This window comes from Rhinoraja longicauda, chromosome 19, assembly GCF_053455715.1.
Source record: "Rhinoraja longicauda isolate Sanriku21f chromosome 19, sRhiLon1.1, whole genome shotgun sequence".
Classification (NCBI taxonomy): domain Eukaryota; kingdom Metazoa; phylum Chordata; class Chondrichthyes; order Rajiformes; family Arhynchobatidae; genus Rhinoraja; species Rhinoraja longicauda.
The window spans coordinates 23838380-23853727 of record NC_135971.1 but is presented as its reverse complement, the minus strand read 5'-3'; the positions used below and the strand labels follow the sequence as shown (position 1 = coordinate 23853727).

The 15348-nt window shown below is 44.6% G+C and overlaps 1 protein-coding gene across 2 annotated transcripts in view; it reads right to left on the bottom strand.

The window, feature by feature from the left end:
- Positions 1–15348, bottom strand: part of LOC144603200 (uncharacterized) — a 54729-nt gene that overhangs the window by 27366 nt on the left and 12015 nt on the right. For both annotated transcript variants that reach the window (XM_078416386.1, XM_078416385.1), the window contains exons 5-7: positions 14015–14275; positions 10648–10761; positions 4815–4913 (exon numbers count right to left, since the gene is read on the bottom strand). In XM_078416386.1, coding sequence (XP_078272512.1) covers positions 4815–4913; positions 10648–10761; positions 14015–14275 — 474 coding nt within the window. The remainder of the gene's footprint in view (positions 1–4814; positions 4914–10647; positions 10762–14014; positions 14276–15348) is intronic.

Below are 15348 nucleotides of genomic sequence, written 5' to 3'. Positions count from 1 at the left end.
GAACCTCTGTCTCACCTGGAAAGAATGTTTGGGTCCTTTGATGGAGTTGAGGGGGGAGGTAAAGGGACAGGTGTTGCATCTCGTGCGGTTGCAAGGGAAAGTGCCCGGGGTTAGGGTGGTTTGGGTAGGAAGGGACGAGTGGACCAGGGAGTTGCGGAGGGAACGGTCTCTGCGGAATGCAGAGAGGGGAGGGGATGGGAAGATATGGCCAGTGGTGGGGTCCTGTTGTAGGTGACGGAAATGTTGGTGGATGATATGTTGGATCCGCTGGCTGGTGGGGTGGAAGGTGAGAACGAGGGGGATCCTGTCCTTGTTGCGAGTGGGGGGATGGGGAGCAAGAGCGGAGCTGCGGGATGTAGAAGAGACCCTAGTGAGAGCCTCATCTATAATGGAGGAGGGGAAGCCCCGTTTTCTGAAAAACGAGGACATCTCGGAAGCCCTAGTCTGAAACACCTCATCCCGGGCGCAGATGCGGCGTAGACGGAGGAATTGGGAGTAGGGGATAGACTTTTTGCAGGGGACCGGGTGGGAAGAAGTGTAGTCCAGATAGCTGTGCGAGTCGGTGGGCTTGTAATAAATGTCCGTCACTAGTTTTTCTCCTGTGATGGAGATGGTGAGGTCCAGAAACGGGAGGGAGATGTCAGAGATAGTCCAGGTATATTTAAGGGCAGGATGGAAATTGGAGGTGAAGTGTATAAAGTCAGTGAGTTCTGCATGGGTGCAAGAGGTAGCACCAATGCAGTCGTCGATGTATCGGAGGTAGAGTTCGGGGATGGGGCCAGTGTACGTCTGGAACAGGGATTGTTCGACGTACCCGACAAAGAGGCAGGCGTAGCTGGGGCCCATGCGAGTGCCCATAGCTACGCCTCTGGTTTGGAGGAAGTGGGAGGAGTTAACCCTAACAAGGCACAGAATTGTTATGCTAGCCAAGAATGGATAATTAAAGGGGCCTTTTCTGTCTTTCCCGTGAATCTCCAGTCCAATTTTTGCATCACATCTGCTGCCACCATATCTGAGGAGGAAGGATGTGCTGGCTCCATATCTTGGGCAGCATATCTGAGGAAGAATGTGCTGACTGTGGAGAGGGTCCAGAGGAGGTTCACAAGAATGATCCCAGGAATGAGTGAGTTAACATATGATGAGCATTTTATGGCACTGAGCCTGTACTCACTGGAATTTACATGGATGAGGGGGGACCACCTTGAATAATCGTAATTTATTAGCCAAGTATGTATTGCAACATACGAGGAATTTGATTTGCCATACAGTCATACCAAAAAAGCAGCAAGCCACACAACTACATCAAAAATTGTCATAAATATCCACCACAGCGGCTCCTCCACATTCCTCACTGTGATAGAAGGCATTAAAGTCTTATCTTATTCCTCCTTTCCTCGCGCGGTCAGGGGAGTCGAACCATCCGCACTCGGGGGGATTGAAGCTCCCACATCGGGGCGATCAAAGCTCCCGTGATCGGGGCTCCCATGATCGAAGCTCCTGCAGCTTGGAGCTCCCTAACCAGGGACCGCAAGCTCCACGATGTTAAGTCCACAGGCTCCCGCGGTTAGAGCTCCCAAAGTCCGAGCAAGAGGCCGCCAGCTCCACGATGTTAGGCCGCAGTGCAGATGGAGATACGACATGGAAAAAGTCACATGTCCATCGAGGAAAGAGATTTGAAAAAAGTTTCCCCCACTCACCGCCACATAATACAAAGCTAAAGATAAACTAAAACATACATTTTACAACAAACAAAAACACAAAGAAGGAAAAAGACGAGATGGACCATTGGCGAGGCAGCCATCAAACGTACCGAATAGTGAAAGGCATGGATGGAGAGGATGTGGAGAGGATATTTCCTCTACTGAGAGAATCTAGGACTAGTAGTCATAGCCTCAGAATTAAAGGACTTTCCTTTAGGAAGGAGAGGAGGAATTTGTTTAGTCAGACGGTGGTAAATCTGCGGAATTCTTTGTCACAGAAGGCTGAGGAGGCCTTCAATGGATATTTTGAAGGCAGAGATAGATAGTTAGATTCTTGATTAGTACGGGTGACAGGGGTTATGGAGAGAACGACCGCGAGTTATATTCACAGGTTCAGGCCAGGTCTGCTATGTACAAGTCAAACGACCCCGCTATGATCTCCGCAAAGCCATCAAGGATGCCAAGAGACAATACCGGGACAAACTGAAGTCCCAGTATAATCACTAGGACACACAGAGAATGTGGCAAGGTCTCAATAAGATAACTGGCTAAAAAGCACGGTCAGGTAACATCATTAGTGATTGCACGATCATACCCAATGAACTGAATCCTTTCTATGCTCGCTTCGAGCAGAAGGCCAACAGGGTGGTGACACCTGGCCCTTCGGACTGCAATGAGCCTCTCCCTAGGGTGATTGAAGCAGAGGTTAGATTGGCCTTCCTGAGGGTAAACCCATGAAAAGCAACTGGTCCAGACGGAGTTCCTGGCAGTCTTTAGTAACTGCGTGAACCAGCTAGCAGTAGTATTCGCGGACATCTTTAATCTCTCCCTACTCCGTCTGAGGTACCTACCTGCTTCAAGAAGACCACCATCGTCCCAGTGCAACAAGAGAAGCAAGACATCGTGCCTAAATGACTACTACCGTCCAGTGGCCTAGACATCCACCATCATGAAATGTTTAAAAGGCTAGTTATGGAAAGCATTAAATCCCAGTCTACACTGTGGCCTGGACCCACTACAGTTCGCCTGCCACCACAACAGGTCCACAGACGATGCCATCGCTCTAGCCCTACACTCATTCCTAGGTCACCTGGAGAAGAGAGACTCCTATTCATAAACTACAGCTCTGCCTTTAATACCATTATACCATCCAAGCTTATCACCAAAGTCACAGGACTTGGGGTCAGCGCTCATCCCTGCAACTGGATCCTTGACTTCCTGACCAACAGACCCCAATCAGTGAGGATAGGGGACAAATCATCTTCCACGATAAACTTCAACGTGGGGGTTCCGCAAGGATGCATTCTCAGCCCAGTTTGGAATGTCCCTAACAAATCTCACCAACTTCTACAGATGCACCATAGAAAGCATTTTATCAGGATGCATCACAGCTTGGTTTGGGAACAGCTCCATCCTGGACCGCAAGAAATTGCAGAGAATTGTGAACGCAGCCCACGCCATCACACAAACCAACCTCCCCTCTATTGAATCCATTTATACCTCACGCTGCCTCGGGCAAAGGCCCGCAGCATAATCAAGGACGATTCGCACCCTTTAACAGACTTTTACCTTAATTTTCCCTGTCCTTTCTCTTTCTCTGTAATCAAAACCTAATTTTGAATGGGAAGCAACTTCATCTCTTGAGCTTTTCAATGGAAACGGATGACCTGTGACCCTCCTCCACAGATCCTTTGAAGAAGGATTGAGGGCTAATATAGTTCTGAGAAATCCACACTCACTTAAATAATAAAACCAAAGAAAAGAAGATCAGCACAGCTAGTCACAGGTGGGGGAAAGAGGAAGAAAATTCAGCATCAACAGAATGACCACATGCAGTTGGTAATCCTGAGGCATTACTGAGGTAGTCGGTAATCCTGAGGCATGAAGGATTATTTAACAGTTTCAGCTGTTCAAGATCAGAGCTGTGATAGTAAAACTCAGTTGTCCTGGAACTGCCCAACAAGGTGGAGTTCCCAGAACAACATCGATTATCCTACAAGTGGACATTACACAAGAAATGAATCATCTGACATGGAAATCTGGCCAGGGTGTAAAGGTTACGAGTGCCCAGAGCACCCAGTCCAATTTCTCCAGTGGGCATTATCACTATTCACTATTCATAACTAAAAAGGCAATACAGGGAGAAAAGATGAGGTACGAAGGTAAGCTAGCCAAGAATATAATGGATAGTTAAAGCTTCTTTAGGTATGTGAAGAGGAAAAAAATAGTTAAGACTACTATTTGGAACGTGGGGAAAACCAGGTGGTAGATTTCCGCAGGCGCTGCCAGGTCCCTCCGACACCGGTGAACATCCAGGGAATGGACATCGAGAGGGTGGATTCTTATAAGTACCTGGGTGTCTACCTCAACAATAAACTGGACTGGACTGACAACACCGATGCGCTATACAGAAAGGGCCAGAGCAGACTTTATCTGCTAAGGAGACTCAGGTCCTTTGGAGTGCAGGCGGCACTCCCAAGGACCTTCTACAATACGGTGGTTGCATCGGCCATCTTCTATGGAGTGGTCTGCTGGAGCAGCAGCATCTCAGCGGCGGAAGGGAAGAGACTCGACAAGCTGGTCAGGAAGGCCAGCTCCGTCCTGGGTTGCCCCCTCGACTCAGTGCAGGTGGTGGGAGAGAGGAGGATGATAGCAAAGCTAACATCGCTGCTGGACAACGACTCCCACCCCATGCAGGACACTGTCAATGCACTGAGTAGCTCCTTCAGTGACAGACTCCTTCACCCGAAGTGTGTGAAGGAGAGATATAGGAGGTCCTTCCTTCCCGCTGCTGTAAGACTGCAAAACCAGCACTGCTCCCAGCAGACGAGTCAACAATAACAGCTAATAACACTCGGAAACAAATGACAATCTATGTATCTTTTATTTATAATGCATTTCTTGTTCTCTTGCAGTTCACTTTACTGCTGTAACACTGTAAATTTCCCCAGTGTGGGTCGAATAAACGAATATACTATTATATTATTATTATATTGCTGTCAAACGGTCATCGTTTGAGCGACTGAGATACTGAGACACTCATTCCAATCCAACCACCCTGCTGAGTAACACAATGATCATTTTCATGTCGGGAAAGAAAATGTGTGCACGTACCCAAATCGATAAAATAGAAGAAGGCGACGAAGAAGGCAACATCAACCAGTATTTTGCAGATAGCCATGCCCAAGAAATGAAATTTAAATCCAAGAAATGCTGTGGAGAAATCCAAGAACATGAATTGTTCAAAATACATGCACATTTATTATAGAAACATAGAAAACAGGTGCAGGAGGAGGCCATTCGGCCCTTCGAGCTAGCACCGCCATTCATTGTGATCATGGCTGATCATCCACAATCAGTAACCTGTGCCCAACTTCTCCCCATATCCCTTGATTCCACACAAAAGGAGACCGATGCCAGCTCCCAGGGAACAAACCTATGTCTTGCCCACTTCTTATTTTCCTTGTGACATTTTTTCCTTTGCTTTTTGATTTTTCTGCTGTTTGCCAACATTAACAGTAACTTACAGCAGCCATATAACCTGCCTACATGTCATGGGATAAGAGAGAAGCATCCAGAGGAAACCCACATGGTGACAGGGAGAATGTACACACTTCACAAAGGCAGGACACAAACTCAAGGTTAAAACCAGATCACCTCAGAAGATAACAGAAGCACCATCTGATGCACCACCATACCACCTTGTGGCATCTATTATAACAGCTTGACAGAAACAATTTAGTGCATCAAATGTCCAAAATAATACTGATGAACACAAAATTGATTAGGGTGCTAGTATATTGTGTCCTAAGCACTAGGTAACCAAGCCAGCTCAGAACTGGGCCAGATGTCAGAGCACTGTACTGACAGAAGTTCTGATAACTTACCCACAGTGAGAGCAAGAGCAGAACCCAGGGCTGGACAAAAGTACCCTCTTGTTGCTACTGGAAACACTTTACATGTCATAACTTGGGAAATCCCTTATCTGTTGCTGTGGATATGAAATTGGCAGATAGGCATCCAGTGGATAAGGGAACATGTCTATATACTGTATATTGGATAAATCACCTCTGTGTATTACGCTTGTGGTCTCGAAGGATTAAGAGAGAGAAGATTTAAAAGGAAACTTAGAGGCGGGTTTTTCCACACAGAGGGTGATGGGTTTAAGGAATAAACTGCCAGAGGAAGTTGTCGAGGCAGGTACAATCACAATGTTTAAAAGACAGTTGGACAGGGTCATGCAAAGGAAATATTGAGAGCGATAAGACCGAAAACAGGACGAGCTGAGGAAGGCATCTTGGTCAGCATGGCATGGATGGAGTTGGGCTGAAGAGCCTGCTTCCAGGTTGTATGACATGCATTCAAATTTCCCATCATCGTTTCTCAGCACACACACAAAACAAAAACAAGATCCCATTGGCTCTACAAATGACTGCATCTTCAATCTCTCTTTTCTGTCAAAAATCCTTGAACACATTAGCATCTCCTAAATCCTTGGTCAAACTTTGCTCAATCTAATTTTTGAATTTCTTGATTTCTGACTGTACTGAAGATATAAATTACATTCTTTGGACTGCCTGAGGCAACTAGTCTCTCTTAACCCATCTGCAGCCTGTGATAAGGTGACCTCCTCAAGATCTTTAGGTTTACTATGGTCACACATACCATACTGAACTTTGTTTTGCCTGCAATCCAAACAAATCAAACAATGCTATACGTAAATGCAATCAAGTCAAATTCAAGTAAAATAGATAGAGTAACATGGCGGCACGGGCAAAATGAGGCCATTCAGCCTATAGTCTACTCCGCCATTCAATCATGGCTGATCTATCTTTCCCACTCAACTCTATTCTCCTGCCTTCACCCCATAACCCGTCACCCTTACTAATCGTGGTGGCACAGCGGTAGAGTTGCTGTCTTACAGTGCCAGACATTCAGGTTCGATCGTATAGGTGCTGTCTGTACGGAGTTTGTACGTTCTCCCCGTGGGTTTTCTCCAAGATCTTCAGTTTCCTCCCACACTCCAAAGACGTACAGATTTGTAGGTTAATTGGCTTCTTATAAATGTAAATTGTCCCTAGTGTTTGTGGGATTGTGTTAATGTGCAGGGATCACTGGTTGGTGCGGACTTGGTGGGCCGAAGGGCCTGTTTCCGCGCTGTATCTAAACTAAACTAAAAGAAAAGATACAGAGTGCAGAATATACTTCTCAGCATTGTAGTGCATCTGATCTATAGCCCAAGTCCAAGGTCCACAATGGGGCCCAGGTGAGTTGAACAGTAGTCTGACTGATGCAAGGTCCGTTCAGAAGCCTGAATACAGAGGGAGAGAAGCTAATCCTGTCTGGTGATGCACGCTTTCCAGCGTCTATACCTTCTGCGGGGCACGAATACGGAGAAGGTGGAATGACCGGGGCAATTTCTTGCACACATCACAGGAGGAGGACACTCAATCTATCATGTCCAAGATGCCAACAATGAACCCAGGGATAAAGCCATTTCCTAGCCCTTGGCTTTGTGGGTCCTGGCTCTTTGTAATGATCCAGGCACTTGAAAACATGAGGAAGGTTTTAGTCTCCACCACTCTTTCAGGCAGTGAATTAGTGAGATCCAGTCTCCCATTATCCATCGAGTATAATAGGAACACAACATCTAAACTGGGGGAAGTTGGATTAGGATAGTGCAAGAAAGGACCTGGGAGGGTATGGCTGCTCAGTGAGAAAACAATATCTGATAAGTAGGAGGCATTTAAAATCAATGACAATTGTAATTTACAGTCATTCCCTATAATGTAAGTGGCAAAGATGGTAAGTTTAGAGAACTTTGGTTAACAAAGGATATTGAAGGGATCATGGAAAAGAAGAAAGCTATGTCAGATATTTCAATTTGTTAACAATATTTAATCATTTACATGGGTATAGTTCTAACACTTTAGAAATTAGAGCGAAAAAGGAACTTGGCAAGTAGTATTAAGGAGACTCCTAAAACCATTTGTTAGGATATTACAAGCATAATGATAGCTAAGGAAGGAACAGGTTCCCTCCGGGACCTGATTGGTATTCTATGCGTGAAGCAAATGAGCGAGATCCTACATAAATATTTCTCATCAGTGCCCGCTAGAAAGAATGACATAGAGAGAGGAGAGTTAAAGGTGAGGCGCGCTAACATTTGGGAGCATACCTGCGTCAGGAAGGAGGAAGCATTAGAAATATTGGAATAGCTAAATCCCCAGGGCTGGACAGGATCTATTACAGGATGCCAATGGAACAATGGTAGGGGTTGTGGGAAAATGTTGGGGCCATGATGGCGATTTCTGCATCTTTGTTAGCTACGTGCGAGGGACTGGAAAACTGGAGGATTGCTAGTGTTTTCCTCTTGTTCAAAGGCAGAGACTGATTAAATGTCAGTATGGCTTATGCAGGGGAGATAACGTCTCACAAATAGAAGAGGGATTTTTGAGGTGACCAAGGACACTGAATGAAGGCAGGCCAGTAGACCAGTTTGTGGAAGGCACAAAAAAATGGTGGAGTCATAAGTAACAGGAATGATTTTGGCAGGCTCTGTGGGCCAAAGGGCCTGTATCTGGGCTGTATTTTCCTATGTTCTACGATTTAAAGATACAATGGGGTATATATCAACAGGAAAGTTGGGTGGAGCAGTGGCAGATAGAATTTAATCCAGACAATTGCAAGCTATTTCACCTTGGGATGTCAAATTCTTTGTGGACATATAAATCATAAGTGATAGCAGAATTAGGCCATTCAGCCCATCTAGTCTACTCCGCCATTCAATCATGGTTGATCAATCTTTCCCTCCTTCCCCCATTCTCTTGCCTTCTCCCCATAACCCCTGACACCCGTACTAATCAAGAATCCATCTATCTATCTTTGCCTTAAAAATATTAATTGACGACCTTCACAACCTTCTGTGGCATAGAATTCCACGATTCACGACCCTCTGACTATAGAAACTCCTTCTCATCTCCTTTCTAAAGGAACGTCCTTTAATTCCAAGGCTATGACCTAAATTCTCTGGCTAGGAGTCCTAAACTCTCACACTAGTGGAAACATCCGTTCCATATCCACGCTATCCAAGCCTTTCACTATTCAGTAATAAATGGCAGGGAATTAAACAGTACTGAGGCACAAAGGGACCTGGAGGTACAAGTCAATAGCTCCCTGAAAGTGACAACAAAAGTGGAGAAGGTAGTGCAAAGGTTGTTTGGTATGCTAGCCTTCATAGGCTAAGCATTGAGTACAAGAGATGTGATGTCATGTTGCAGTTGTACAAACCATTGGTTCGACCCACATACGAGTATTGTGTACATCCTGGTAAGCACACTACAGGAAGAATATGGTAATATGATGGTGCAGAGGGACACAGGCCTAATACAGGCACATACAATTAGCATAGATTTACGGTCAGCATAGATGAGGTGAGTCAAAAGGGCCCATTTCTGTGATGTAAATTTCTATGATTCATACCGCTCATTTATCCACCAACTGAAATAAATGAGCATCCCCCTGTTATTCTCTACACTACTAGTCACCCTGTCTTGGCCTTCTATAATTCTGTACATCTCAGCCTCCTTTGTTCCAAAGAAAGCATCCTTGTTGAGACAGTGTGCCATCATGCCTACTGACAGCACCACTGTGTGGTACAGCCAGATTCGTCCTTGACTGATGATGACTGGAGCCAAACACAGGTAGGTGAGGCAGAAGTTCACTTGCACCTCCTCCAACCTCATCTACTGTATCCGCTGTTCAAGATGTGGGCTCCTATACATTGGCGAGACCAAGCGCAGGCTCGGCAATCATTTTGCTAAACATCTCTGCTCTGTCCGCCTCAACCCACATGATCTCCCGGTTGCAAAACACTTTAACTCCTCCTCCCATTCCCACACTCCCCTTTCTGTCCTGGGCTTCCTCCACTGTCAGAGTGATGCCCAATGCAAATTGGAGGAACAGCACCTCATATTTCGCTTGGGTAGCTTACAGCACAACAATAAGAATATTAACTTCAAGTAACCCTTGCTTTCCCTCTCTCTCCATCCATTCCCCATCCTAGTTCTCCGACTAGCCTGACTGTCCTCCTGTTTACATGTTATCATTGTAGGCGTTGTTGTCACTTTCCCCTAGCTAACAATGATCTATTCTGCATTTTCCTTGACCTTTGTCCTCTTTGATGTCTCATTTTCACACCTTCCCCTTCCATATCTGTGTCTCCTTCTCCCGTCTCTCAGTCTGAAGAAGGGTCTCAATCCAAAACGTCACCCATTCCTTCTATCCATAGATGCTGCCTGTCCCGCTGAGTTACTCCAGCATTTTGTGTCTAGATTAGTTGTATTATAATGGGTGTTTCCATAACAATAAGTGGATATAACGTATCAGATAAATTACGGATATATTATGCAGGATGAATTTGTTATAACATGATTTCAATTTGGAACTAGAGAAAGCTTAATTTGGAAATTGACACTCAGAATAAAAAAGCTGCTTTGGGTTAAAAAGTAAGTTTTCTCATAACCACCCTGCAGTAATCTACCATTGTCGCTTAAGAACAGCTATTACAGCTAAAAAGAATTATAGCTATTACAAAGAACTTTGCTTTTGAAAATCATGGGGGAAAAATAACTTCAGTATTGCGATTCTGACATTCTTTAGCTCCTAACCCCTTTTGCCCCACTGACAGTTCTCTTTATGATGTGATTTTCTATAACATTTCCTATCCATGTTCCTGCTCAATGTCTTTTAAATGTTGTTATGGTACCTGCCTCAAGTACCTCCTCTGGCAACTCGTTCCATACAGAGGAAGGAGTGTCTGGTTTAGTGGGAACCAGGTGGTGGAGAAATGATTGATAGCATTTTTCTTGCGCTTTTGTTAATATTCAAATTTAACTCAGAGGTGCCTGTAAGTTTATACAGGAGCAAATTCATCCATGACAGATACCTCCTAGTAGGTTCCTCCTCCAGTGGTCCGGCACAGTTGGATGAAGAGATGCGGAACAAACGGCCAGTGCTGCACCCGACAAAAGGACAATTATACTGTCCTTCTCAGTGAGACCTGGAATGAAAAATAAATTCAAACAGTTAGCCAGAATAGCAACTGTGAAAACTGATAATTGTGGCTACAACCAAACTGTTCAACTCATGGTTATTTTTGACAACCTGTGACTTCAGAACTACACCAACTAAATCTACATCCCCTCCAAGGAGGATTAATAATCACTTAATCGCTATGCCAACCAATAATGGATGATTTCATTCTTCCCTGCAGGTCTCCAGTCAATCGTTCCATGTCACCTTAGTTTTAGTTTAGAGATATAGCGCGGAAACAGGCACTTTGGCCAACCGAGTCCGCACCGACCAGTGATCTCCGCACATTAACACTATCCTACACATACTAGAGAAAATGTACATTTTATACCAAGCCAATTAACTTACCAACCTATACGCCTTTGGAGTGTGGACATCTCGGAGAAAACCCATGCGGTCACAGGGAGAATGTACAAACTCTATATAGACAACACCCGTAGTTAGGATCGAACCCGGGTCTCTGGCTCTGTACGTGGTGTAATGGAGCAACTCTCCCACAGCATCACCTGCTGCCACTATTCTACACTGGCGGCTGCTGCTCCTGATGTTGGCATGGGCAGATCTTGAAGAGAGCATTATAGTGCTGCTGGGCATCGAGCAGATGACCCAGGGTTTGCTTTCCCAAAACCCACATTTAGTTTAGAGATACAGCGCGGAAACAGGCCCTTCGGCCCACCGAGTCCACACCGCCCAGCGATCCCCGCACATTAACACTATCCTACACACACTAGGGACAATTTTTACATTTACCCAGTCAATTAACCTACACACCTGTACGTCTTTGGAGTGTGGGAGGAAACCGAAGATCTCGGAGAAAACCCACGCAGGTCACGGGGAGAACGTACAAACTCCGTACAGACGGTGCCCGTAGTCAGGATCGAACCTGAGTCTCCGGCGCTGCATTCGCTGTAAGGCGGCAACTCTACCGCTGCGCCACCGTTAACCAGTAAGGAAAAGGTCTCCATGATTTTACGGGAAAGTTGCCCAATCTGCCACCTTCAATCTGATCTCTCTTTGCCAAGGATATTAACTTTAAAGAGATGTTGGACACACTTGGGATTGTTTCTCTGGAACACCAGAGGTTGTGGAAAGACCTGGTAGAATTTTATTAAATTATATGCGAATCGTAGATCAGGTAGACAGTCAGAACCTTTTTCTTAGGTTGGAAAAATCAAATGCTAAAGAGCATAGATTGAAGGAAAAAGTTTAAGAAAATGTGCGGGGCAAGCATTCGTTTTACAGAGGCTGGTGGATGCCTGGAATACACTGCCAGGGAAGGTAAGGAAGCAGATATGATAGTGGTACTTGAGAGACTTTGGATAGGCATTCATATATATGCAAGGAATGGAGGGATATAGATTACGTGTAGGAAGTTAAGAGTTGGTCTTGGCATCATGTTCAGCACAGACATTGTGGTTCAAAGTGCCTGTACATGTACTGTTCTATGTTCTAATTCTGCCATTCATAAAAAGAGCTTGAGGCAAATTTCACAAGTAGGGCTGATTCCTTGCTACTTCCATTCCTTCACTTGGTCATTTGATTTCTCCTATTCTTTTGCCAGAGGGTAATTATGGTGCTTTCCATGATGTGGTACATTGAAGGAGAGAAAGCTGTTTCTGGATTAGGTTGTTGTTGCACATATGAAGGTTTAAAGTTTATGGTGGTTGAATATTCATACATGGTGGTCACTGTCACCGGCCACTTCGCTCCTGATATTCGGGCCTGGTGCACAAGATCGTGCAGAGGCAGGAAATAGAAGAATGTTGAGAGTTTAGAGATGCAGCATTTAAACAGGTCCTTCAGCCCACCCAATCCGCGCCAACCAACAATCCCCCGAACACAGTTCTATCCTACACGCTAGGGACAAGTATCCTACAAACCCGCACGTCTTTGGAGTATGGGAAGAAAGGGAGAACTCTGAGAAAACCCACAAGGTCACAGTGAGAATGTTCAAGCTCTGTACAGACAGCATCCGTAGTCTGGATTGAGCCTGGGGCTCTGGTGCTGTAAGGCAGCAACTGTACCGCTGCGCCACCAATGTGTTTTTAGCACCCAAATCCAATTATCTGCTCATCAAGTACAATTGCAAGAGTTGGAAGAATGGGATGAGGCAACAAACTACAGGGAACATTTCTAAAAGGGTTACAAGATTATGAAAAAATTGTTAAAAGCATTCTGGATTCTGGCATAGACATTAAAAAAAAAAGTCAGGCTAAAATTTTCTAATAAACAATTCTCTGTCATGAGTATAAAACTTTAGTAAAGTTGTGGTGGGTTTGGAAAGGGTGAAGAATAAATTAAATAACATTATTATAGGGACGGGAGGGCTTCAATCATGTGGAAAGACTGGAGAAGCTCGGGGTTGTTTTGGGAACAAAGGGCAGACTTTCTGCCAGTAAGTCTGGCAGAAATGATCAAAATCATAAAGGGATTTTATGAAGAGAAACTAGATAAAGAGAGACTGTTCCCAATGGTGTAATGCATTGTAATGCAATGCATTGGAAACCAGTTCAAAGAATGAATGTGAAGAGCAAAGGAACAGAAAGTGACTTGAAGACTTACATACACAGCAGATGGATGTAATCAACATTTCTCTGCCAGGGGCAGTGGAAGGAGATTCTATTGTGGCACGGTGGTGCAGTGGTAGAGTTGCTGCCTTACAGCGCATACAACACCAGAGACCCGGATTCGATCCCGACTACGGCTGCTGTCCATATGAGGTTTGTGCGTTCTCCCCATGACCTGCATGGGTTTTCTCCGAGATCTTCGGTTTCCTCCCACACTCCAAAGATGTACAGGTTTGTAGGTTATTTGGCTTGGTACAAGTGTAAATTGTCATTAGTGTGTGTAGGATAGTGTTATTGTGTGGGGACTACCAGTCGGTGCAAACTCGGTGGGCCAAAGGCTGTTTCCACGCTGTATCTCGAAACTAAACTACACTAATTATATTTTTCATAGGTGACTGGATGAATATCCAAAGGAAAGAATTTTGAGGGCTGTGGGGAAAGGTGTGAGATTTGGCTGGATTAAATAGTTCAGTAAATTACTAATTGGCCAAATAGCTTCCTTCGATGCTTTTACCTTTCAGAGATTCAATGAACTATATTAACTCAGTTCATGTCTGTCTATTACAGTACTGATTTACACAGGTTGCATTTAATAGCCCACCAATAGAAAGTGTTCACAAAAATTACCCCAAAATAATTAATAACAAAGATTACCATGAAGAATTAAATTGTAATCTCCCTTGATGGAGCTGATGGGATTTTTGGCGAAACAGGTATACGTTCCGCAGTCACTGACCAAACTATGTTTGATAACAAGTGTCCTGTTCTCTTCTGTGAGTTGGTGATGCTGGGAAATTTCCCCTCCATCTTTCCACCACTGATACTCAGTAGCATCTCCAGTGACGTCACATCCGAGATTGACGAGGAAGCTCAAGGCTGTGAAGCTTGTCAATATCGAAACATTTGACAGTTTTTCTGCAGAAGAAAACATTGTTGCTCAGATTGATTAGTAGGACTGGATGTTACAATCCCTAGGGTTTGCACTACAATTGAATGGTGTTGTTCTTGGGGATGACCACAAGGTGCTACCATTCAGACACATCTTCAGTTGTGTACCTCAATATTTCTGCCTTGACTCAGAATGAATTCCTGCTCAATGACATTGCACCAAATGTGTACAAATCGACTTGCATTTATATGTCCATATACACAAAGGTATATTTACAAAATAGAAATTAAGAGCAGGATTAGTATTTCAAACCGAAGCCTGTTCTGCCATTCAATGAGATCACAACCGATTGTAACCTCAACTCCACATTCCTTGTCGACCCACAGTACCAATATACCAAGTGCTTATTCATTACCTACTTAGCTGTCTTAACAATATTAAAAAACACAAATCCTCTACCTCCAAAAGTGAAAAGAGGGACCCAGTTCCATGAGCTTGGTAACAACTATGAGTCTCTTTTTTTTGTAAGGCAACATCTGCAGTTTCTTGTGACCCCATAAGGTTTTTGATTATTCATCATCATCGGCGGTCACTCATAGCAACATAGAAAATACGTGCAGGAGGAGGCCATTTGGCCCTTCGAGACAGTACCACCATTCATTGTGATCATGGATGATCATCTGCAATCAGTAACCCGTGCCTGCCTTCTCCCCATATCCCTTGATTCCACTAGCCCTTAGAGCTCTATCTAACTCTCTTTTAAATTTATCCAGTGAATTGGCCTCCCTTGCCTGCTATGGCAGAGAGTTCCACAAATTCACAACTCTCTGGGTGAAAAAATGTATTCTCACCTCAGTTTTAAATGGCCTCCCCTTTATCCTTAGACTGTGTCCCCTGTTTCTGGACTCCCCCAACGTTGGGGACATTTTTCCTGCACCTAGCTTGTCTAGGCCTTTTATGATTTTACACGTCTCTATAAGATCCGCTCTCATCCTTCTCTATATATACGTCTCTATAAGATCCCCTCTCATACTCGAAGCGAGTATGACTGTCCTTTGGAGGATGCCTGTGCGTGACTTTGTTTAACAGGGGGAGACTG